General features: G+C 36.3%; 1 protein-coding gene across 1 annotated transcript in view; it reads right to left on the bottom strand.

Moving 5' to 3' along the window:
- The window catches only part of LAMA1 (laminin subunit alpha 1), an 87,242-nt gene that overhangs the window by 24,310 nt on the left and 36,881 nt on the right, over nucleotides 1-26,051 (bottom strand). Inside the window, exons 21-41 of the mRNA XM_014938672.1 lie at nucleotides 25,218-25,354; nucleotides 22,370-22,606; nucleotides 19,931-20,074; nucleotides 19,368-19,547; nucleotides 18,553-18,738; nucleotides 17,607-17,734; nucleotides 16,439-16,559; nucleotides 16,175-16,312; nucleotides 14,120-14,241; nucleotides 13,142-13,228; nucleotides 12,708-12,901; nucleotides 11,591-11,733; nucleotides 8,724-8,822; nucleotides 7,874-7,985; nucleotides 7,545-7,707; nucleotides 5,018-5,228; nucleotides 4,638-4,754; nucleotides 4,389-4,552; nucleotides 3,060-3,198; nucleotides 1,748-1,841; nucleotides 382-498 (exon numbers count right to left, since the gene is read on the bottom strand). Of these exons, the coding sequence (XP_014794158.1) occupies nucleotides 382-498; nucleotides 1,748-1,841; nucleotides 3,060-3,198; nucleotides 4,389-4,552; nucleotides 4,638-4,754; nucleotides 5,018-5,228; nucleotides 7,545-7,707; nucleotides 7,874-7,985; nucleotides 8,724-8,822; nucleotides 11,591-11,733; nucleotides 12,708-12,901; nucleotides 13,142-13,228; nucleotides 14,120-14,241; nucleotides 16,175-16,312; nucleotides 16,439-16,559; nucleotides 17,607-17,734; nucleotides 18,553-18,738; nucleotides 19,368-19,547; nucleotides 19,931-20,074; nucleotides 22,370-22,606; nucleotides 25,218-25,354 (3,033 nt within the window). The remainder of the gene's footprint in view (nucleotides 1-381; nucleotides 499-1,747; nucleotides 1,842-3,059; nucleotides 3,199-4,388; nucleotides 4,553-4,637; nucleotides 4,755-5,017; nucleotides 5,229-7,544; nucleotides 7,708-7,873; nucleotides 7,986-8,723; nucleotides 8,823-11,590; nucleotides 11,734-12,707; nucleotides 12,902-13,141; nucleotides 13,229-14,119; nucleotides 14,242-16,174; nucleotides 16,313-16,438; nucleotides 16,560-17,606; nucleotides 17,735-18,552; nucleotides 18,739-19,367; nucleotides 19,548-19,930; nucleotides 20,075-22,369; nucleotides 22,607-25,217; nucleotides 25,355-26,051) is intronic.

The following is a 26,051-nucleotide window of genomic DNA, read 5'->3' as shown; positions in this document are numbered from 1 at the left end:
CAGCACAGAAAAACAATTTTGAAAGAAGCTATCAAAAGAAAGCAAAACCTCACAGTTCCATGTGTTTCTTTCTGCCCATGTGGGATTAAATATTCTAGGACTTCACTCTCTCCTCATCAGTGTAATTATATTGCTTTCAGAGCCTCTCCTCATTTTCAGCAGTGTGAAACTGGAATATGACTACAGTCCTTATATGATAACCCAGTTATGTTTCATGGGTTTACTAAAATAAATAAAATATTCCTTTTAAGGCAGGAGGCCAAACAAGTCTCCAGTATAGTTTGTTGCTAGATCTCTGTAATCAGGCAATGAACGGGATTTTATCAGGATTGTACTAGATGGTTCTGTAATAAGGAAAATGTCAATATAAATTTCACTTACCATTAGGCAATGCTCTTAGTGTCAACAGGGAATCATTAAGCTGGTTGACAATTTTATTAGTACTTTTTTGAATCTTTTCTACCTTTTTGTTCAAGCCATTCAATCCAAATAAAAGGCCTGTTGGAAGAAATAACTACGATTTTTCTATGCATAAACAAATACCATACAACCCACACAAACCCTGTGTATAGGGATAACAAGTATTCACTCACATTTGATGGAACTTTTTTGTTTTTTTCAACAGAAAGAGCATTTTACAAATAGGAATGCAAAATGAATGCTGTATGCACAGATAAGCTCCTGTAAGCACTGTTCCATTCAAAGTTATACTTTTTGGCCAATTCCATTGGACTGAATTGGTAGCAACATAGTCAGGAAAATACTAAACATTAAAATGATTCCATGATTGTGAACGCTTACAATTTTTATGATGGTCTTCACTTTTTGTGAAATCTGACAGGAGCTATTAATAGACGTGTTTTTCTTTTATTTATTTGTGATCTGTTTGCAGAAACCTCACACTAAAAATAAAAATATGTAGAACAGAAGGAACAAAAAGGGTATGCAGTCCATCCATCTGAATTACATAAAATGCATATATATTTGTAAAGCCATTGATTTCAAAAGCAAAGACCATTTTACAGTTACAATTTATCTCTGTGAAAACATTCACTTTCTATCCAATTTCACCCCAAATTTTCCTCTGCTCTCACACAATGTCTGTGTTCAAAACGCTTTTTTGAACTTCCATAGTGCAGACTCCAATGTTTTGCTGCCTATTTGGAGTAACTAAAAAAAAAAAAAAAACCACACACAACAAAGGGATTTTGGAATTTATAGAGGGACTATGAGTGAAAAGGCACTTTGTACAGACAAAAAAAGTTCAGCTTGTTTCTGTATTTCAGCTGTGCAGAAGGAACAAGTAAAAATGATTATGATTTAAATATAACATCCTACATACTTGTGCAATCCATGATTTATTAGACAAAGTTGGATGAATGTATTTCTCCAAGAATTATGTTTGTTCTTCGTCTACTGCACAATCCCTAATGATTTAATTCATAACATTTGGAAAAACAGCCATTTAAAGAAAGCATTGCTTGGAGGTAAATGAGGTATAGTGAAGGCCAATTTTTTACATGTTTACAGAGAAAAATTATATTCTTACCTAAAAATTTAAAGTAAGACATGACTTCATAATACATTCATCTTAATTCTATAAAAATATATATATAGTCTTATGCAGTATTTTATCTTAGTTTATGCTCATTTAAAAAAACAAAAACATAGCAAAAAACCACACTAAAAAACCCCACAAAACAGGATACAGAAAAAGAAGCAGAAATGTGAACTCTAAAGAACTGACCATCACTTTTTTTATTCAGATTTTTAGCTTCATTCTGAAATTTGGAGCTAAGCTGTAGAGTTTCTTTTCCAAGAAGACTGAGAGACTCCTCTGGCTGAAAAATACAGACATCAGTTGCCACATATGAAAACCAGAAATCCAAATGAAAACATTTAAGTATCTGTGGAGGTCTACAGGTTACTGAACATTCTTCATTATTTCTGAGATATTCTATTTATTACCTTATTAAGCATCAATTAAAAAAAATATACAGATTGTAATAATTTTTCCAAGAATGTGACATTGAATCTCTTTGTGAGTTAATAAAAAGAGAAGACTGTGAAACAAAACCTACCAAATCCTAGTTTGAACACTGCTACTGATTTAGTGTTGCTTTTTGGAACATCAGTAATTCTAGTTCCAGGCCTAAAACTCCTAGCACCAAGAACTTTAAAGTAAGGTATCTCAAAATCCCAGTCTTTAAAGTGTTCTTTAAAGTGTTCTTTTAATCCATTTCTCCAACTGGAAAATCTGGAAAAGTACCTTGAAGGATTCATGCTGTACAAAAGCAGAGTGCTCTAAAATATCATGCAAGCTTACAAAACAATGCCAACTATTTTGATCACTTCCATATAAATATATTGTCACATATTTGTTTCTCCAGTCATGTGCATGATGCTTGTAAAACACAGCCCATTCCTTCCTCGGGTTTACAATCATAAAAAGCAGCAAGAGATAAAAGGGGAGGGAAATAGAATACAAAAGTAGTAATGTCAGACTAGTAACTGGTCAGGTCTTTTTAACCTACTCTTTCAATAACAACCTGATAATCTTGCAAGGCAGAGGGATGGCAGTTGACACACAAACATACATGCCGTTATGAAATGTCCTACACTAAGCAAAATAGTCATGGATGGGAAGAACTAGATAGAAATGAAGAGGGACAGGTCAAAAAAGGAGATGGTTGAAAAATTCCCAAAGTGGAACGGAGCACCAGAGGTTTGGGAATTTAAGTTCTACAGGAATGCACGTCTGATGACTGATACAAACACACTCACAGAACCAAGTACAGTCCAGCTAACCATGCATTAAGACAGTGAAAAAACAGACAAAAAAAAGGTAAATGGTACTGTGGAAGAGAGAAAAGCAAGGTAAACAGAACATTCAATATCATACCATTACTCTCCTGGAATACAGATTCAAGATACTAGTTGGTATATGCTTGCCTACATCAAGAAAGCTCAAATTTCAGCAAGTACAAAACCAATTAGAATAAATATTCCAAAATAAGAAAGGGAAAGACGTTAATTAAAATACTAATATTGATACTTACTAAATCCAAGGGGCCATTCATAACTCTAGATGCATCATCTGCCAAACTTTCTGTTCTTTCAATCACACTTTTAACGCTGGAGTGGGTGTAGACTGCAGCAGTTGTGTTCAGAGTCACATTTCTTACTTTAGAGAGGCCACTAAACAGAGAATTAACAAGTAATTCTCTTTTCATGAGAGTATCTTAATCAAGCACTGAATTCTATGTCTTCAATTACAACATGCACATCTTTCTAGAATATGTGATGCACTCTGAAAGAAATGAGCACACCTTGCCCTATGTTGCCTAAGGGGCTTTACATCCATTGTTTTAAAGTAAAAAAAACTGTTCAAATAAGGTTTTAATCTATTTTTTTCCACTTTATTCCTTTTTGTTTATGGTCAGTTTTTCAATGTATAAAGCCACTTGAGTCACATTTTGCATTAAGAACAAACAAATTATATCGCCTAAACAGAACAGGTTCCTTGCTAGAGCTCCAAAGCAAAGTAGCGAAACACAGAACCTAGGAGGAAATTATAAGCATCTGAAAGCTATCTTGTATCCGATTTTGCTTTACTGAATTAATCTGTCTGCAGTGAAGTCAGCAGAGTTGCTCAATGTTGCTCAGAGCAAAACTTTCTGTTCTCAAACTTAAAATACGTGCAAGTTTTCCAATCAGATATGATTTAACTTTTAACATACATATCTTTTTAAAGACAAAACAGCAAGAATCCTAGAATTCCTGGGATCGAAGATTAATTTCTGTTGAATTAACTGGAACGACTTCCCAACTTTCAAATTCTAAGACTGCATTTGAGTGGATTTGAGATTGCAACCCACTCATTTCTGCAAGATTCTTTGAAAGCAATAAAATGCAGTCATAGCAGGAATAGTTTCTTGATGAGATTGAGAGATATATTGTCAGACTAGATGGCCTTTGAAGGTCCCTTCTGGCCCAAACCATTCTATGATTCCATGATTGTCAAGAAGTATTCATACACAGACCAGAAACTTCTCTAGTCATATCATGATATACTCACTGAGCATTTAATAATTCACTGGTTACTGTGCAAGTATGCCAAATGAAATGCAAGACTAATCAACCCCCTCTATATCATTTAATAAAGGTACATTGCATGAAAAGTAAAAAGCCCTGAAATGGGGAACAAAAATTGATCATAGAATCATATAATGGCTTGGGTTGGAAGGGACGTTTAAAGATCATCTAGTCCAACTCCCCTGCCATGGGCAGGGAACTCCTTTAGTAAATTAAGCTATTACCTGTTTAAATTAAATCTGACAGACACTACTGTAATTCTCTCCTGATTTCATATTTGTGAAGTTTCCTACCTCTCCAGTGCATCTGCAAGCCTTTGGAACTGGGCGGCATGGTCCTCGGCTTTATATACCAGGTCAAGCACTCCTCTCACAGACATCTGCATCACCAGTTCATCCACATGGTGTCGCAGTTTGGTGCTCCATAGGACTAACCCATCCTGGTGGGCCTCCAGGTTCTGCACAACAAAATGTTTTCCTCTGTTTTCAATAGCAAAATACACCTGATAGTGTCAAAGAGGATGTTAAAACTTAAGAACTTACAGATGTAGAGTTCTTTACATCTTGGGCAAGAGCAGCAGCAACGTTCACTAGGACCTTCCCTTCTTTAATGAGCACAGACGAAACTTCTTCACCTTCCTTTATATTTAGCTTTTTGTCCTACAGCATAAATCAAGTGTTTTATAGTAGTCTGTAAAGTCAGCTAGCACAGATGAGTTTACATACTACATAATCAGTTTTGGCTTTCAAACAGGGGTCTGGTTTTCTTTTGAGTTTTTAAGGTATTGCATATATTAACATGTTTAAACACGTACAAATATAATAAGGTCTAAAAAGCAGCTTTTAAACGCAATTTCATAGCTTTTAAACGCAATTTCATATTGGTTATTTCTTATGCAACAACACTGATTGTCCAGTCTTACATTTAACTCTGCCAGGTTGCTAGAGATAAGAGGAAACAAGCGATTGGTCTCATCGATGTTAGCGAGTGCCTTATTCACCAGGTCCTGGGCATCTTGCAGTCTGCTGTTGTGCTTTGATAAGAGCTGGCTCGCATCCTTTTTCAGTTCAGCAAGCCCCTGCTGGGGTTTAAGATATTCTTTCTGAACCCGGATCAACAAATTTTCTGCAGCTCTGACAAAAAGAGGAATCAGAAACATAAACAGATGGCAAAGGAGAAACTTGGGCATGGATTTCTTATGGAGAAATTGGGGACATGTGAAATTAATTTAAACTCATCTTCTTACAAAAGTCTTCAATTTTTTCTATAATAAGATACATACACGTTAGCTTAGGTACTCATCTTACCACACAAAAGATGACTGCTTGGGAGAGAGGACAGGAACACAGTTCAAAAACTTTGTATGTGGTAAACTAGAGGGAAAGGGGCTAGTATAAATCACATTTGCTTGGACTTAATCTGGGACATCCCCCACACCAAAATTTCTGTGTAACATCCCTCTGGGACTTCTGTCTTAATTGTAATGATTCATATTTTGAATGTAGGATCAAAACATCAACTATGAGGATTGACACCAGAAAGAAACAAGTAACCAGAACTGAAAGACATATAACCAAGAGTCCTGAAAATTTAAAATATCAAATAAAAATAAATAGCCTTATTAAAATGGACACTGAAGTGAGCAATCTCTGCACTTATCTTTTGAAATCAGTAACAGACATTATCTGGAAAATATCAAACATCCCCAAATTTGTCAGTTGTTAATCACTTCAGCTGCTCTATCTGGCAATATTTGCATCTCCATTTGAACATTTTCCAGTATTGAAGGAATTGAACAGAAAATGATCCTAAAAGTTCCTTTCTTTTTGTTTCAGCACATATGCTGCCAACCGCAACTCCTGTAATGATTCTTTTAAACAAATATTTGTCCCGTTTAATCAGATTTCAAATCATACAGATCTTTAGCCAAAGCAAAAGAAGCATAGTTCGTTTCACAATTATATACAGCAAAACACATTCCATCATTCTTCTTGATAGCAGATGTGCATTTGCATGTAGTCTTAAAACTAATAATTCAGAGTCCTTACACTCAGAATCCACAGTCTTAAAAAACTTACAAGAATGAAAGTATTTTACAGACAGTAATGGCTTTTATTTGAGTGTAGTGTAAAAAGGTTATATTTCAAATGATTTGGGAACTTTGCCTTACATGGCAAATGTGCAGAGACCTGAGTTATGAATGTTGCTTAACAGTATGTCATCACAAGCTCACTGCACTGTGAGCCATGTGGTAACTTCTGCTCCCTGAAAAACGCACTGTCAAGCTGCTTATTTAAATCAGTTTTGAATTTACAGCTGCATTGCATGATAAATTCTGCAGAGCAAACATTCTTATAAATCTTATTAACTCTCTTCTTCGATCTGTCAAAGGATACTTACCAGACAACTTTCGGAAATTTCAATAAAGCCTATAATTGAAAAAGTTAATTTACAAATGCCTTGTATAACAGCTCAAGAGCTGATGTTGACAGTCAGAACATTCTGTTACTATGCAACAGGGCATTTTGAGACATTTTTGTTGGTGCAAAACAATGCTATTTGAAGTTCCTAATAAATATAAGAATAAATGGTACTTTTCCAGTCCATTTGGTTTCTGTACAATTTAATACTAAGTACAAGGACAAGACCTGAAGTCTGTTATACAAAATCAGATATGCTACCAGCACAAACATTCTATCTTGCTGAATCCAAAGCATTTAATAAAGAAAACTCAAATTTTCAGAAATATTCCACTCTGGTCTAAATCTTTGTCCCTGGAAGCCAATGTTAACATTCTTACAGCTTTTGGTGGGCTAGAGCAATACATAGTGTTTCTGAAGTTGGAACAAAAATTTTGCTGACTGTTGGAACAGTCAATGTTTTTATATTGCCAAGTCTGGCAATAAGCACTAATAGTTGATGAATATAAAAGCCATTTTAAAATAGCCTTTAACTGGGGACAAGTCAAGACAATGGAATATAACCCTTAACAGTGGCTCAGAATGCTGAAACAAGTACCTTGGTTTCATTTTCAAATCTGTGACAAATATTTCAGTGACAATAAATCATCATGTGCTTTAACAGACCTGACATGTCCTGGGCTTGACTGAGACAGTTCTATGACATTTCCTAGCCAAAAGCAACAGGGAGATGTGTACGAGGGCCAGATCTGAATCAAACTGAAACCACTGAGTCTTTTTATTTATCGCCATGGAATTTTGTATAACGTCCAAACAAACAAGTTTTGGCTATATTCATATCACTCGGGATGCCCAAATGTCTTCAAATAATTTAACTCCAAATTGAGAGTTCATATAGCTCCACCTGGGCTACTCATCATTCACACTGTCTCTTATTATGGCACAATGTAAGTCCAGATATCTCTCCAAAAAGCAGTATTGCATAGTACAGAGATATGCGAAATAAAGGTTTCAGTAGAACAGGCTTACTTTAGGACACTGGTAGCGTTATGATGCCGTTGAACAAAATCTTTCTTGCGCATGGCATCCAAAAGGGCAGAAATATCATCCTGCAGGCTCTGAGATGTAGCATTTGACAGCGGGAGATCCAGGCCCAGGGTTTCATTTAGTGACATAGCAACTTCAGCAAGTACTAAGTAAAAAAGTAAATTTAGTCACATCACATCATTAAAAAAAAAGTATACAGGAACCCCCATGCAAACTGCAGTACTTTCAATGTAAATAGTTCTTTAAGAGTTGCGAAGGAAATACCCTTCTAAATTCTGTAAAGAAGTGGAAATATCTTAAAAGCAGAATACCTTTGATGGTTGTATGTACTGTGTCAATAAATCCAGCCAGTTCTCGACTTTTATTCCTGGTTTCCTGAGTCATTCTGTTAAGCTGCCAAGCTTTTTTCAAAAATCTAGATGACTAAAATAAAACCAGAGGTAATTTTTGAAAGTTCTCCTAAAACTCTGTTTAACTCATGACATCTGTCTGTGATTTTTACACTTTCCCAATATTGAGAATACTTTGTGAGAGGAAACAATGTTTTTTGATGAGGTAGATCTAGCTGATTCATAAATCTCTGATGCTTCCATGCTTGCATATGCCTTTATTATATTGAAAGTTCCCACATCTGATATCAATGAAGAATTGTGTTGTCAATTATTATCATAATCAATAAGATTTTAACAACCAAAGGTATTTCTTTACCAAAGTAAGCAATACCAATGTTGTCTGCTTTTCAGGTGGATTTTCAAGAGACTTATTTCTGCTGAGATCAAAGACATTTTGGTGAATATTGAGCTGTGACATAACTGAATAAGCTCCACTTGTTAATACCAGTGAGAAGAAAGTATCTCCCTTTCTCCAGTTTTAGCGCATTAAATGATCACAGTACAAAAATCTCCTGAACTTCAACAGAAACCAGCTAAATCTTCTGTCCAATAATATCATGAAATACTGTAGTTTGCAGAAGAATTCCACAGACCAATTCACTCCCCTCCTCCGAAAGACTACAGAATAGACTGAAGTCTGTCATTGAACTCAATTGAATGCATTTAAAATAACTTCTAAATAGCTCTCTGCCATTTATGTACTGCTATGAAATCTGAAATCTCAAAGGATTTATCCAGAAAGACTACGAATAAAGAAGCCACCACCCACCTTTTCATGCAGCTGATCAATTCCTCCTGATAAACTCAGAAAACTTTCTTTTGCTGTTGCTAATGCGTAAGTTGAATCTTCTCTAGGAACTACAGACCCCTATAAGAAACAAGAAACAACAACACACTGTAATTTAAGGACTTTGTTGTGTGTCCAGAAAAGTTATGGGAAGAAATTAACTATGCACACTATTTAGATTATTTGTGGTTTCAATGACTGATTTGGAAAACACTTAATATGACATAAAGTAATTACACACATACAGTTTATGCAACAAAGCCTGTCATTTCTTTAAATCAGAAAACAAGTATCCAGACATATCGCACTTTCAATCGAGTAATAAGAAAGCAGCATAATTTCTGCTTTCCTGATTCTCCATTTCACCACAGTCTGAGCTGCCTAAATAAGCTACTTTGAGAAGTTTGAGAAGTCAAATTAAATGCTTCCATCCAGCCCCACAGCTGCTACTGTATTGGCAGCTGTTCTCCTCAAAACAGCTTCATCTAGGGTATATCTGTGAGGATGACCTTGGAGACCTCTATATTTCCACGTCAAAAACCAGTGCATGACACTCAGGAGTTCAAGATTTTAGCCCTCCAGATGCATTAAGTTAACATGAGCAGTCTTGCAGATCCTCTCACCAACAGGAGAGAATAATACACTGCATTTGGCTTCAAGGTCACTTCAAGACTCTTCTATATGGCAATAAATAGGCCGTTGTATCCAAACGTATCATATTTGATACAGTCAAGGCCTGCAACAGAATACCACTTCTCTAAAGATGCAAAGAAACTTAAGGCATCTCTTACAAAGAGACTAAGTCTGGGAAAGGTTATTTTTAGATTTCAGATGCTTCAGAGCCAACCATTGTAAATACCGCAATAACTTTTTGAAGTAATACACAGGATTGTCCAACAGCCTTATGTCAAATGGAAATTTCAAAGTCTTTTCCTCAGGATGAAGAAAGAACAAGTGAAAGAGAAACAGGAGCTGAGACTCTTGAGCCTCCTGGGATAAAGCACAGCAAAGTTCCTTTAAAAACCAGTTCAAAAACTCAAAATGGCACAGTAAATATGTCTAAGTATGTCAGGAGGAGTAAAGCAGAAGGCTTTAACTAGAAAAACAGAATTACTGAAGTCCTCAGATGAACCGGACATACAGAAGCAACAAGGAATAGATGATGCAATTTGGTAACTTTCTCATTATTGGAAGACCCACACCTAATGCATAAAAAAAGAGGAAAATACTAGAGTTCCTGAGTGACCAGCATGAGGCAAAGATGCAACACAGTGCAGGGAACGGCCCTTCAGGGAAGATATGTTCACACAAATAAACTTCGGGATTTTTTGACTTCTGGCTGCAGTTACTTTGGTACAAGACAAAAGGGAAGGTAATCTTTGATTAGCCAGAAAGAGGAGAATACCTGTTTCCAAACAGAGAAAAATTACAAGGCTACTAACTTAGCCTCAAGATCAAGTTGTAAAGAACACTGTGGCCTCACATAAACAGAACTGACACCATAGTCAATAAGCAGTTTTGTATCAATTTTAGCATTCCACTTTCAAGAGAGTGACAGCCAGCTTTTATTTGATTTTAATATTTTAAAAATGTATGTACTAAAGGAGAAACTTGAACCAGATTTGACTTTGTTTTATAATTAAAGTGCTAAATAAAAGCTACATATTGTTTATAGTCCCAGAAGATGATGCTCCTATACAAACACAAAACAATTACAGAAAGCAAGTCAATTGTCTCCTTAAAGTATTACAATAATTCAGTATGTTTATGTCTTACAACATAAAGGAAGGGAAGCATAACTGAAGATTTATAACTAAAATTTTACCAACCAAAACTAAAGGATAACAGTATCTCTGCTGAAGCATAAACATGTAATTTAATCAAGTTTGCCTTCAAATATTGTAATTATTAACATTTTGAAGTACACTGATTGGAATTCAGTCTGCCTTACATCTTAAAGAGAAGAAATTTTAACGAACCCAGCAGCTCACGGCTCACATTATTTTGATTTTGTTGTGATATGGTGGAATACAAAGAACATAGCTTTGTTTCTGTCTTGGAGCTTTTCTTGCTTGATTGATTGCTGAGCAGACTCTTATCAATAAATGTGCATATTTTAGTGATCATGAAGTGGGGAGGATTCTGTTTATCTTTGGCTTTGTACAGAGACCACATGAACTTAATCCTCAGCAACAGTAAATGACCCCCTAGAACCACAAAATGTGGTACTTCATGTTTTGTTTAAGGGGGAGAGGAGCTGGAAGGAAAGTGTCCAACACTGAAACATTCTACCCGGCTTCTGTGTCCTGAGATCGAGGACAGAGTAAGGACTGCCACACAACCAAAAGGAAAGCAAACTGCTGCAGCCCAGGCACCTTAGCTAACGGAGAAGCAGCCTGCCAGACCCCTTCCTCCCAATGACTCTAGGGGAAACCTAGCCTCCAGAGGTTTGCCTTGGCAGCTTTTTAGCAAAGGGATCAAAAAGGGGAAAAAGCTGGCCTGATGCTTCTATTTCACTGCTGAAAATTATTCCCCTTGCTTTCAGTAGGTCTGGGCATTCTTAGGGATGCACAAAATCCATGTGATGCACATAATAACAGTGCTGATTGAAAAATATATCCATTCATTTATTTAAATGCTTAATACAACAAATGAAAAGAAAGTAATACAGGCAGCCCAATAACTTAAGGTATAGTTCTATACCAAATGTAATGGTCTTAATCTGGTATCACTTACACACATTTAAGCCATGAACTTCAGGACGGTTTCTGTTAAATCACTGGCACACAAGTGGCTGCAAGTTTTGCTTTAAAGGTGTACTAAGGTTTTCTACTATTTTTTCATTTTACCTTCAGATGTTTTGTTGCATTCTCCAACTCAGACAATATCCCATAGGGCACACGGGCAACACCAGTGAGGTTCACTGAAAGTATGGCCTCGTTGAGATTATCCAAACTGTTTAACAAAACTCCTGTGCAGTTGTCATCACAAGCTAAATAAACCATTTTAAGAGGAGGAAGCAATATTAGTATTAAAAAGACACCAAATACTAAAATTTATTTTGATTTACACAGTATGTGACTTCAGCTTTTGAGTTCGAGTGATTAAGCATAGTAATTTTGAGTATACATACTGGTAGTATTGCCCTCTCCGCTCTGCCCCAAGAGAGGAGCTATTCCAAACATACTCTCCTTAGGTTAGCACACATTTGAGCCTTATTGATCCTGCTGGCTATAGTGCTGCTTGCTGTATTATAGGCTTGTGGAGTCTGTTTAGCTATATTGCTATAAATCCAGGGAGAGTGAAGCCACTGATACTCACCCGAATAGGCTAGGAAGACAGAAAATTCAAGCCCGTAGTGGTGTAATTCCATTATTGGGCTTCTTTTTACTTACACAAAGCAAAATTTGAGTCCTAAATCCCAATTAATTGTAAAAGATTACTGTACTTGCTATGTCTTTCTGCTATCCACCCTCTCATAAGGAATAACATGATTAATTATCAGTGGAATATGACTCATTATTGGTGGAGAATGCCTACATTTCTGGATAACTCCAAAAGCATTATTACATCAACCTCACATCCAACGGGTCAATGACATCACAATTCTGCATTTTCAGACAAAGGTATGCTCCAGACAGCAAAAAAGTATTAAAATTATCTTTCCTTAAATGCGTCTGTAACACTAAGTCATGTTAAGGATTAACTGTTTGGCTGATGTTATGATCTCTACTGTAGCTTCCTCTGTGCTCACAGAATGGTTGAGGTTGGAAAGGACCTCTGGAGATTATCTAGTCCAACCTCCCCTGATTTATAAAAATATTACATTATTAAGATGTCTTTCCTTTCATAGAAAGCATAAGGCCTGATAACATACAAACATTCAAAGAATAATCAAGTGCACATAAATATCACTGGAATAGATCGAAACCCATTGGGAACGTAAATAATTTAAAAACCACCTACAAATACACTCGTCTTCCACAAGAAGATGCCTCAGTTCACACTCCTCACAGAGCTGTCCTGTCACACCTTGCTTACAGAGGCACTGGCCAGTTGCACGATCACAATTAACATGAACAGAGCCGCTTGGATTGCACCGACACGGGTGGCAGCTGCCACCGGGAAGCTGAGGGTGACCATAATAGCCAAGGGAGCACCTACACAGGGAGGAATGATACACTGAACATCAGGGGATACTCATTATGAAATTAGATGTTATGTTTATCTTTGAGAATCATTGACAGGTTTTTAGTCAATGGCTTCTTAACAGTAACTAACAAATCACCCGTAAGTCCTTGAGCACTCACTCATGTATTTATTCTATTCCAAAATATGGCTCATATTAATCAAACTGTCCTTAGGAGTTGGGGATAAATGGGGCATCACGTGTAACTCACCTTTCACAGTATTGTCCTTCATACCCTGGCAGACAGGCATCACAGAGGTAATCCCGAGCACCCTTCAGGACACAAGTGGGACTAAAACTGGAGGAAAGAAAAACAAGTAGCTGCTAGCACATAAATGGAAGAGCACACAAAGACAGAGAACACCTTTAGCCACAGGTTAAATATCGTGAGCAACAGCACCCTCTGTTCAATCTGATGCAGTGCTCTAGAATTTGCACTATAAATTATTTGTTTCTTAGAAAGTTTGCGTCTAGAACACAACTCCATTACCGTATAACATGCTGAAGGACCTCATGGCCTTCCTTTTAAAAGCTAAGACAATTAAGAATGGTTGCTGCATGATATGGCTACAGTATATATCTGAGACTTGCATGAGAACATCAGAGTTGCTAGACTCTTATTCTGATTCCATTATCCCAAAGCAAACAGCAAATACGCTTTTCAAGCTTCTGGAGAAAAAACAGCCTGCACAGCATTTTGATTTTCAAAATATGAAGTTAACTGTTCCTCTACCAAACAAACAGATGTCTCAATTTCAAACAAAAGAGTACTTGTTCTTCCCCTAGGACTGATCTCATGAAAAGTCCATGCATTGACTGGAGGTGGCCTGAATCTTTGTAAATACAAAAGCATTATTTTTTGAATTAAGAAAGAGACCCACATTTGAAATTAAATCATGCCAGAGCAACTAACTCCATTATCTATAGAACATTCTATATGGCTCATCTACTCTTAGAGAAAAAAATAGCAGTTAATCTTTTTATTTTGAAACCTCACAGAGGCCTGTGAACAACTCAGAATGTAAGCTACATTTACTAAAATAGATAAATTTCAAATGTCTAAAACTTAAGGATATGTAACGGTAACTAACTCCTGTTGTCATAGCATGGGTGGAGTAGGAGGTGGGACATACAGCACAAGAAATTCGGAATGCTAATATGTACATTGGATTTAGTAAATTCTGATTACCTAACAGGGTTGGCTCTAGGACAAGCACAAAGAGAGCAGTCGTTGACAGATCCCATTACTTTCCCAAAGTAGCCTGGGGCACAAGCATTGCAGTAATCACCAACTGTGTTATCTCTGCAATTCTGATACACAAAAAAAAAAGGAATTCAGACAGTTTAAAACAACAACAAACATGGGGAACTTTATCTTCCCCCCAATCAATAAATGTATTGTTTCCAACAATCATCTCTAAACGTCACTACCCATTGGTCAGCATTCTCTGAGTGCAGGAATCTTTTATGCAAAAATAAGCAGAATGCCAGCATATTTTCTCTTATGTGAATGCCCTCTCAGGCAGACTGCCCTAATTTCTGTTCTAAATTTCCATTGGTTTCCATATTTCTACTTCTATTAATACAATTGAGGCTAGGGGATCACAGTACAAAGCAAAAAATCCTAAAAAGAAAAAAAAAAAAAAAACTGGTAGTGTGTATTCTCTTTCAATACACATAAAATATTATAAAGCTTAATCTGAATGAGTCAGCAAACTGCACATTATGTTGTTACAATGAGCCTAATTTCAAGAACAGCTCAGAGCCAGGAGTAAATAAATAAACTAAGGAAATAAATAAAATAAGGAACTAAATAAAACAACTAACCTCTCTTAAAGAAAAAAAAAAAAAAAGAGGGAAAAATCGAACAGGAGGAGGAGAGGAGAAAAAAAAAAAAAAAAAAAGAGGGAAAAATCAAACAGGAGGAGGAGAGGATGACAGCTGAATGAAAAATATAAGTTTCAATGTTTCAGCAAATGCATTTGAATGCTATAAGCCAATGACCATATACAGATAGTATATTTAAGTTTTCAACAGTACCAATCAACAGCCAGTGATATTAATATTAAAACACTAAATTGGTATTATAAACACAATTTGATTGGTCCCCTAAGTGAATAAAATTCAGTTTCTCCTTTTTTTCCTTTTTTGATTCATATTCTATAGAGTGTGCATATGTTAGAGGTTAGTTGAAGACAGTAAGCAGTAGCAATACAGCCTCCTATTGTATGGGAGCAGAAGTCAGAGGTGAAAACCATCTCTTTTGCCTATACTACTCAGCTGGAAATGTTTAGTAATCTTAGCATGTGGGTGACTTGCCACCCCGGCAACAAGAAACAGAGAGGAAGAATGACCAGTATTCACTAGTGTGAAAGATCTATAAGTTTTGGCCTTGTAGAAATGAGAACCATGTTCTCATGAAGTTCTTCATGAGATATATACTTAAGAACAAACCTAAAAATGAAGAAGGACTAAAGAAGCTCACTTAAAAAATTATATTCAAGAATGAATTCAGCAGAAGTTGACTTTGAACTAAGCAACTCACCACTGGAAAAACAAAGAAACTGAAAAAAGCTTCAGGAAAAAACACTGAGCCATACCAGAGAACAGACTTAATGTGCCTTATTTGGCTAGCTGAGAATTTGCTGTCTACAGAGCTGTCAGCCCACAAGAGAGAGGCAATGTGTTAGTCAGATGTGGCCCCTCTTTGCAACCTTTGGGATAAAATGAGAGAAAAAGCAAATTAACTTAGATGAGGCATATATTTATAGTACTTTAGTGTCAGGGAGTTAAAAAGGCCTCACTTAAAACTCCCCAGAAGATTCTCTTTCTGAAAGAGAAAGAACTTGACTTTGACCTAGTCTGTGCTGTGGTATGGCTTACTAATTCCTTTACTTTTTTGTGTGTGTGACTAAGTAGACCTTCGCCAAACGAGTGACAGAAGCCCAAAAAGTCTCACAGAAAAACAGATAAAGTGAACTGATAAACAAGTTATTTTTAAAGTAAAAATAAAACTAAAATAATTAATGATTTGGAAAATGTTAGTTTCCAAAAAGCTTGATAATATTACTGAACGGACCCTAACAGAAATACTACTCAGATTATCCATTTCTCACAGTTGTGGGGAGAATTATACCTTATCCAAATAGTACAGCCATATACTTCTCCCAGAAACTCATTCCATAGGTCACTACCATTGTACGATTAGGTGAAACCAACAGAAAAATGTATAAATTGTACATACCAAGCATTTTCCAGTTTCAGGATCGCAGGTTTCACTGTGGTTATTGCACTGACATGGCACACAAGGTGCTATCAAAGCATGAGGCTCTTTTACACTGAGTTCTGTATGCTTTCCCCTGTAGTACCCAGGAGCACAGCTCTAATTGTAAGGGGAGTAAAATAAAAAAATATATGATCCAGTTACAAACAATTCCAAAAGCCATTTAAGTAACTTTTTTTTGTTATCTCACTATTAGACACACAAAACACTGCAAGGACTCTATACCTGACAGGACAGTCCAGCATAGCCAGTAGGACATCTACATTGCTCCACAAGACGAGCTCTAGCTCTGCCTAGATGCATTTCTTCAGACTTCACTGCAATTTCCATTGAGATATTTGAAATTCTACAAGATATATATGCAGAAGAAAGCATGAATATCTAGAGAAGTCCTAGCACCGAAACTGAGATCCAAACACATTTACCCTTCAAGGTCAGGGCTATCATGAATAACTCCCATGATTCCCTTTTCCCCATGCAAATATGCAAATACCCCAATAAAATCTGAAGAGTCTTTACATATTTATTTACAAACAAATCAGAAGTACTTCAAAGTAATATAGGTTGATCCCACTGGTCTGCAAAACTTGACAAACACACCATAGAAGAGCACGTATTTCTGCTTCAGAAACACTAGACAGAAATAGATCTGTTTTATCCCACACATTTTTGGACAGAGCTAACAAAAATACGGATGAGGGCCGACTCAAAAAAAGTCCAAGTCTCTGGAAGTGGAACAACACTTCTTCACATCTGCAAAGATGTAAAAATATTGGGTTTTCATTCGATTCTTCTCTGCTTGTCTTGTTAAAGTTTCCGAACTGACAGATGCAATGACCATATCCCATCTCCTCCCTCTCATTAGTAACCTAGTTCTGTTCAAAATGGCAGTAAAAGACTAACATTTTAAGGTGGGAATACTTTACTGCCACTGCCATTATAAAGTGATTTATTGTCACTGGGCATAAAGCTACATTTATGCTACCTCAATTGGTACAAACCCAAGAACTCAGGAGATCATGTGCTTCAATTGAAAAAACAACCAACAAAAATATCAATACCCATAAAAATAAAATGTGAAAAAAATAATTTAGATATCACCTAATTGCATCACCCATTCTGCAGAACACTGCACCAGACTGTAAGTCTCTGTGATTCCTTATGGGCTTTTCTATCAAAGTAAGCAGGAGACACATTTAGTGTTTCACAGAAAGAATTAAAGATGGATTCCACTGCCATTATAGGTCATAAATGTTTTCTTATCAGAGGAAGAACAGAAGTAATAAATAGGAAATTGGAACTTTCTCTAATTTGAATTAAATCTTTACTGAATAGCTCAGTTGGGACTATTTCTATGTTAAATTACAGTAAATGCAATCAGAGATTGCTTTACCTGCTTTGCTGTAATCCTTGGCCATAAGCTGCCTTGATAAGGATGTATTCAACATTGCTTAGCACAGACATGAAGTCAGAACGTAAGACAGGCTCGTCAGACACTGAGTTAAAATACTTCCAAGAATCCTAGGGAAACATAACACACGTTATTAAAATCATAAGAGTTCAAGCTCACTTTAAGGTAGCATTCTGTTCCTCCTTATGCATTCTTTTGAAATGCAGTCATGGTGATTGTCTAAACTCCAGGTCCCAGAAAATCCAAAATCTTGCTCCACATTAGAAAAAGAGATGGTTCTATACCATTTCTCCTGTCCTTCCCTTCCCTGCACTCAACTTCCATGACCAGTTTCTACAGGAAAGCAGTCAAGGCCTGAATGGCACGGTTTCTTCTGGCTACATCTGGAGAACCCAGACAGGCAAAAGACCAGGACTTCACAACACACATTTTCTGTCAAGAAGGGAGACTAGACCTCACCTCAGCCCCAATCAGCAGAGAGTCCCAGAGACCAGAGGTCACTGTTATCTCCTCTGAAATTGTCCAGTGGGCACTACTGCAACTTACTCTGCTTCTGCTAGGTCAAAATTCATGCCCCATGTGATGCTCCTGGGCTGTGAGCGTAACATGCAGGCTACAAAACTAAGAGACTGCCCGCGAATGACAATACCTGGCTGTCTGTCATTTATCACTGAATTTTGAGTCTGTGTTTGAAAAGCTTGCCACGGCAACACGTTCAGCACTTCCAAAAGCAAAAACAATGTCAAAATGTTATTTGCTGCTATAGCATAATATTCCCAGCAATTTTTCCCTCAGATGCATTTTAAACCAAGTGCTCTCAGCCTATTTGAAATCAGATATGTATTTTTCAAAGTGTTTTATTAAATATATAGAGCTTTCCTGTAAAAGCTCATAAAAGAAATATTTCCACACCAATGTTTTGGCTTACCTCCTTCATTTCTACTTCCTTGTCAGTTCTTACTCCGTTTTCTGGAGGAGGGATGTCTACATAGATGACCAACTTGCTGGTGTGACCTCCTTTCATTAGAATCTGTGGCTCAAAATTTGAGGTTCCAAAGCCATCCAAAGCATAAAAAGCAGCACTATATCTCAGCTTCCCTCCATAAGCCATGAGCTGTTTTGATAAAAAATTATGACTTTTATTTATTCCAAGGTTAGGGCTACTAGCTGAAAATATTTTAACATCATCAGAAGACTTGAAAACTGTCAGCTCTATGAAGAATTGGCAATAAAACATGAAAATTGGCTTAAACTCAGCAGTTTTTGCACCAAGGTTAAATGCATATTTCTAAAAATCATCTCAGTTTCTTCTTTGAGGCCTTTTCAAGGTGTGCACTCAATTTTCATTTAATTTTTAAGCAACAGAGATTCCGTAATCTATATACTGAATCTAGTGTCAAGGTTGCAAATTCTTTCAGGTTTCTAAAGTAAAATTGAACACATCACTCTTTCCCACCCTATACAATCTCTGAAGAATAACATGATAATTAAATATGGGTATTAACAATTTACAGGGCCAATAATCTCATTAGGAAACGGTAATGTAAACAGATTGTTTGTGCTTGATATAAATAAGTTATGCCACTGAATGTTTATAATATTATTATAATATTATGACCTACAAGAACAGAACTAAGGCAGAAAAATGTTACCAAGATAAAGTGACTACTATACAATAAAGAAGTGACTATTAGACAATAAAGACATTATCTACAAGGCATTCTAATTACTTAATGATCTTACCTGGTCTCCCTGAAACTGCTCTGGTAACCTCCAATAAAATGTTTCTGTATTTAAGTATTTTCTGACTATGGCAGCATCTAGTAAAACATCAGGAAATTGTGAAAACACTCCTTCCACTGTTCCAGTTAGGTTACTTTGAGCTACTACATGCAAAATGGACTGATCTGGAGTTAAGGTTATCTGCAACACAAAGAGCAAAAGATTCACTGAACAAAAATACCCTATCTCAGTGTAATATACTATTAACAGTTTTAGCTTCTTTGAGATAGTCAAAAAGTCCATATTAGAGTAATAAACGCCCAAATCAAAAATTTGGGCAAGATATTTAATTATTATCTTTTTTTTAAAACCAACAAGTGAAACACAAGGTTTCGGAAATAAGACTATGACCACTTACCATGTGCCTTTTTTTTTTTGTTCTGCCATATGCCACTGTCTCTGTAAGCTACCCAATTACATTCAGCCTGATTCAAGAAACGTATGCAACCTTCGGCACATCAGTGTGATGCTTAACATGAGGATAACACCAAACTCTGTCTGTATATTTGTGTCACTCTACTTACAGGAATTCTCACATGATCTTCCAGTTCAGAACAAAATGTGGACATCCCAAAACAGAAGCACGGAGTACAACCTAGTGCATTGTTAGCAGACAGAGCAAAAGTTCCAGGTTTACACTCACTGCATTGTAGACCAAACACATTTTCCTGGAGGAAATAAAGAAAAAAACAAAAACATAACAGCACAGTCATGCTACTTTGCTAGCTGAGTGAAAGATGGTTCTTTTATGGAAGAAAAACTAGTTGCTACATAAACTACATAATAGGAATTTAATTATTGTATCTATTCTGTTTTCCTATCCATTCCAGACAGAAAAATCTTTCTCCCTGTCTCCCCCTCAAGTCAGGAAAATGGGCTCTCAAATACAAAGAAACTGCTCAGTATGAGTAGGAATATGGAGATCTATTCCCAACAGTTTGTTTTTGCACTCAGTTCCCAGTTGGTAAGTCCATCTTGAAGAAACACCCAAAATTAGAGTCAGTGCCCACTGGCAACTTTAATCAGAAGATTGGAGAGAGACCTATGAAGGCATACATTTGTTTCCTTGAAGTAAATTCTTTTCTATCACACTTGTCTTTCAAGAACAGATTTCAGAAACATCTATAATACTAAATCTCTGTATTTAATGTTTCAGTTTCTATATAAGAATGTCAATTCAGACCACTATTACCAATATATGTGAGTTATTCCTAAGCACTGACTTTGGTTATAGCATAGGAAATAAATTTGAACTTGCAACATAACCACATTTTAAAAAATCCTGAAATTCTCCATTTCATATTTATTAGTTTCTTCCTATCATTATCATTTGGTTTTCAAAAGAGCAGGCTATATAATCTGAATCTATGTGCTGTTCCCAAATCTAATAAAACCCTGTATGCATGAATAGAAAAAACTTCTCTGTATTTCATTTCTTCCATCTGTGTAATGAGGACAAGAATATAATGGCCTTTTCACTGGAGTTTTCTAACATTTGATTAGTTTTTCAAAATGCTTTCACATCTAGGATGGAAGAAGCTGTAAAAGTGCTGTCTATCTATCTCTACATAGAGAACAAAATAATGCATTGCCAAAGCAGCATGTAGGGAATTTATGCTTTTAAGTTAAGAAAAAACCAACATTTTTATCAGAGATTGTCTTCTCAGAAATGTCAAGATTATATCACTTAATGTGACCTGCACTCAGAAGTGCAACTCTTGCAGCAAAGTATTCCTAGACTCTATGAAGGTATTGTTTTCCCTGGCTTGAGGTAGAAACATTTCCTTTGTACTACTCATTGCATCAGAATACTTTTAACTATTACAGCTGGTTCTTATCCAATGTTCTATGTGTACAAAAAAAAATTTAAATAGCAACTAAGAAATAATGTATATGAGTTATGAACTATTATTACTGCAACTATTTGCAAGTGGGACAAATAAAGCATGTAAAAATTGTACCATGAAAATGGTTCATACAGCATTGTTGTTGGTATCAAAGGCATTTACATCATACAGTGAAATATAGTGACACTGAAGTCACTAGCACCATTCTCATATATTTAAGAAAATTTACAAAAACTTTTGTCTCAGAACTCATGGCCAGTGCTTTGCCCTGTTCAAAAGGAGGCAGACAGAAATCCAGAAGTGAAAGAAAAAGCAAGACATATGCATCCTCATTCATTCCTACCTTGCAATACTAATACACGAAATAGAGGACTCTGAACATACTTCAAGAACGATGTGGTTACAGAAATTCACTTAATACAGAATAAACACATGGATCTTACATTGAGCAAATGTAATCTGTTTGAATTTAGGACTGCAGTGAAACCATAGTCATGAAATATGCCAATTTTTGTATAAGAGTAGAAAGACATCAGGCGTTTTTCTTTGTACAATGGCTGTTTTGTAAACAACAATTCAGCATTAGTCAGATAGAAATTTAGTTTTTTGATTAGTTATACAATAGGTCTTGATCCTGACTTCTTGACACAAATCCACATCAAATTCCATGAATTCTGTCTAAAAGAGAACTACAGTACTGTGCCACAATAACTTTACAACCACAAACTGGAAATAAATTTACCTAGCTACATAAAACAAAAGAAAGAGAGATAGGAGAGACAAACTGTCTAGTATCATGACAGGATTTTCTGACAACAGAAATAACACCAACATGTTGGTAACATTGATATCTCTTCTGCCTACAGCTGTTTTGCGTCTGTCCAAAGTGGGGAACCTCACTTGGTAGTTTTTAACACAACTGACTAATAATAAGATCTGTTTAGTGCTAGCACAGAAAACCCTTTAGGGGTGATTTAGGTGTACTCAGAAATGTCTCAAAGAAGGGATGCAGATTGCCTTTTGAAGTCTTTCAGCTCTATACCTTATACGTCATTTATGCAATAAATGACTAGAAAAACCCAGTGCTGTCCCGTAAGTGTTTGAATACTTCAGTACCTTGCAGGTGCAGATGCCAGTTTCTTCTTCACAACCACAAAGTCCTTCAGTGTCATCACACATCTCCGCTTTGGTTCCACTCAAGTCACAGTCACAGGCAACGCAGTCCGGGTAGTCCCTGTAGCCTAATGCACACCTGGAACAGTCTTGTCCACCAAATTCAGCTTTGCACTGGCATTGACCCGTCAATACATCACACTGGAGATTGATTGAACCAGCATCGCTACAGTTGCAAGCCTTTGATGAAAAGAAGAAATGTTTATAAATAGCAGATCTTTAAAAACAATTTTGTTACAACAAAAACAGCACAGTAAATTTAAAGTGACCCTTAAAACTCAATGTTTGTCAACATCTACTGGACAGTAATAAAAGGGAAGACCTTCCACACAGAAATGGGGTTGTTTGGTTAGTATTTGAATAAAGAACTGTATTTCCAGTAAGCAGCAGATGGCAAAAAGTAAGAAGCTCTGTTCATTCCCAGATCCGAGTTGAGAATCAAAGGACATGAAGGAACCTGTTCCAGGAAAAAAAAATTCAAAAGTCTATTTAAGACACTATGTATTGAGTGCAGCAAGTAAACTAAAATAATGTTATATAAATGTTGAAGGAAAGAAACCCTTAAGTACAATAATTTTATAAATACAATAGGAAGAAAACTCTTAATACTGACATACCTTTAAGATTTCAAGAAGCATTAATAAGGCTTCCATCTTGCTCAAGCTTCATTTACTATTTGACGAGTAACTAAGAATCTCATTGCATCCAAAGGTGGGAAGCTCAGCATGCACTGCAGCTCAGTACCAAAGAAATACTGTTCCCTGGCAGAGCCCATCCTTCTTTATGCAATCAGTAATACAACCTTGTTATTACAAATATGCAAAGTGGATGTACTTAATTTGTTATTCTTTTTTGATCTAATCTTTAGTCTTAATTTTATCTCTGTGGTTACTTACTGAGTCCAATTTTGCTCTGTGGTTATTTGTAACAGTGCAGGCAAAAAGTACATTCCATCTATGATCACCCAACTTCGTGCATCTTCCCTGAGTCTTCTTTCCTTATCATCTCTCTTTGAGATGAAAAGCCTTACCTTGTAAAGCACTCTACACAAAGACCCACACCACTACCTATCCTTTAGCATTCTTCACAAGTTGGCTGCTCACCATTAGCACCCTTTGTATAAAGTTTTTACTCTAGCAGCAAGCACTAGGTACTACACTGCCTAGTCTAATACACTTTATGGCCGAGTAAGCTGACATCTTTGACACCCATATCATCAAAGGTCTACAGCCCTGAACATCAAACCCTATTTTATGAATTATAATGATAGAAATAATTTACATGTAATTCAGTCTCGATCTATACGTGATAGAGATAACTAAGGACTCTAAGGTACAATTAACTGTGCTGCAGCACACTTGAAAAGGGTTGGAAGCAAAACATGACTACAGCTCTGCTCCATCACTGCACCCAGAAACGGATGCTAAATACCAAGAAAGCTGCAAGAAAAGGAGACAGATGAAGTATCCCACTAATGCACTGTGTTGCAAAAACAGACCAGCTGGGTTTCTGATAGCATCTCCCCCATTTCATCCCTGTAGAGTGCATGCAAGAATCTTTCCATGGTTTGTCAGTAGACACTGCACGTATCGCAACCTGCCACAGCTGACTGTTCAGCACAGGGGAGCCTCTATTGGCACTGATACCTGCACATCACAGTATTGTCTGTTGCATCAAGAAAGTAACTAAAATAACTTAGCATAATTCACGCTAATTACTGTGAAGTTGTAATCAAAAGAAATGCTAAATAACTTAGCACAAGTGAGCAGTTCCATATTTAATTAAGCTCGACCATTGGCAAGTGCTGCGGAATCCCCCTATGAAAGGAACACTTCAAGGGAAATGCACAGGGACCAGCACATTGTATTTGCAGAACATCAGGCAAGAATGACAGGAGCTGGTAGCTGACAAACAGTGGTTTAAAGAGCGGCTGCCAAGTAAGTTGCTATAAATCACTTAAATGGTAAACTCTGAAGAGGTATTATAGGACTTTTTTATCATCCTAACTCTAAAAAATTAAAGATGGGGAAAAAAACCAACTATTTGGCTGATACTTGTACTTGTCAAGTATTTACTGTGTATAATGACAGACCTTGTCAAGTTGATTATATTTGTGGTTTCTCCATTGAAATTACCCATTATATTCATGTAATTCTGAGGCTTTTAAAATCTCAACATTTATAAAATAAAGACTGGCCCAATGCCACATCTGTCAAGAATTTACTGCATGAACCTAATTGCGTAAATGGTTGCTACTCCTTGGATCTGCAGGGATTTGGCATTTTACTGCTTAATCATAAATATTAAGCTTAAATAATGGCAGTTACCATTTTTCCATTCATGAAATAGTAACTACCTTATACCATTTTAAATATTCAGAAAAAAAGCATGCATTGATTTTTACAATAAGGTAGATTTTGCTGTTCTTGAAACCATAATATCATCACTCCTTGATTAACACAAAAACTATGTTCCTTGCTGCCAACTGTTGCTATAAATCTGCTTTAGTATCGCTATTTAAGCAATTATAAGTTAGAATTCACACTTCACAATTTTAATATGATCTATGCAGAACACACACTCTGATCAGTATTTTCACAGACAGTTTTCTTAGAAGGTTCCTCAATAAACACTTCACAGTCTGATGATTTTATTTTTATGTGAGCATGTTGCACTAACACTTTGAGAGAGAGAATAAAGACTGAGGTTCTCAAAACAGGAGTACAATTCTGACATTAGTATAAGGCAAATTGCTTTTAACAGACATGGCTTTTTGGCTAGCCTATCATACCTTGCACCCAAGTTTAGGAGACAGTCCCCAGTGATTTTCTTCACAGAGTTCACATTTTGGTCCCCGAGTGTGAGGGGGACAAATGCATTGGCCAGAATCAGCATTACAGTTGTTCTGAGTATGGGCACAGTCACAGGCTGCAAGAGAAATAGGACTGAATGATTAACTCTATCCTTGATTTAGCTACAGAGAAGAAACTCCAAGACCACCGATAGTGTTACTTTTCTTAATTATGCAGTACAGTTTATCCATTCCACTAGGAACTCCTTGCCATCCCTAATCACTGAGAAACAAATTATGACCATAGTGACATTTCATCTTTTCATTGAAAGCCCGTCATTGCTTCTTGACATAGCCTGCTTGGTGGTTTAAAAAGCAGTGCCGCATTTCCACAAAGGAATCAACAAAGCCAAATAAAATTATTGTAGAGAAGAGTTAATTTGCAGGAAAAAAAATTCTATTATAGACGATACAAAACTCATCAGGAGACACGATAATGTTCTCAAACAGGTGAAAGGATTAATCTCGGGAATTAGTATTTTTCAAGAATTGCTTAATGAATAATAGGGATGAGTAACTATTTTTATAACAACTAACTACTGCAGAAATCACTTGTCTATTTAAGAAATGCAATACTACTCTTGCTAAGAAGCAGAAGTTCAGAAAAGTGGTTTTATTAATTGTTTTAATAACATTTACATAATTTTCAAGACTGAAATAGTTAAATGCACATAAGGGATCTTCTATTCTTAGAAATGACACAGTATATGCTCCAAACCATAATCCTATCACGTATTCTTACTGCAGATTGCATACTGGTATACAATTTGATTC

The sequence above is a fragment of the Calidris pugnax genome, unplaced genomic scaffold (assembly GCF_001431845.1).
Source record: "Calidris pugnax isolate Ruff unplaced genomic scaffold, ASM143184v1 scaffold13, whole genome shotgun sequence".
NCBI classification, from domain to species: domain Eukaryota; kingdom Metazoa; phylum Chordata; class Aves; order Charadriiformes; family Scolopacidae; genus Calidris; species Calidris pugnax.
This window is presented reverse-complemented; position numbering and strand designations above follow the sequence as displayed.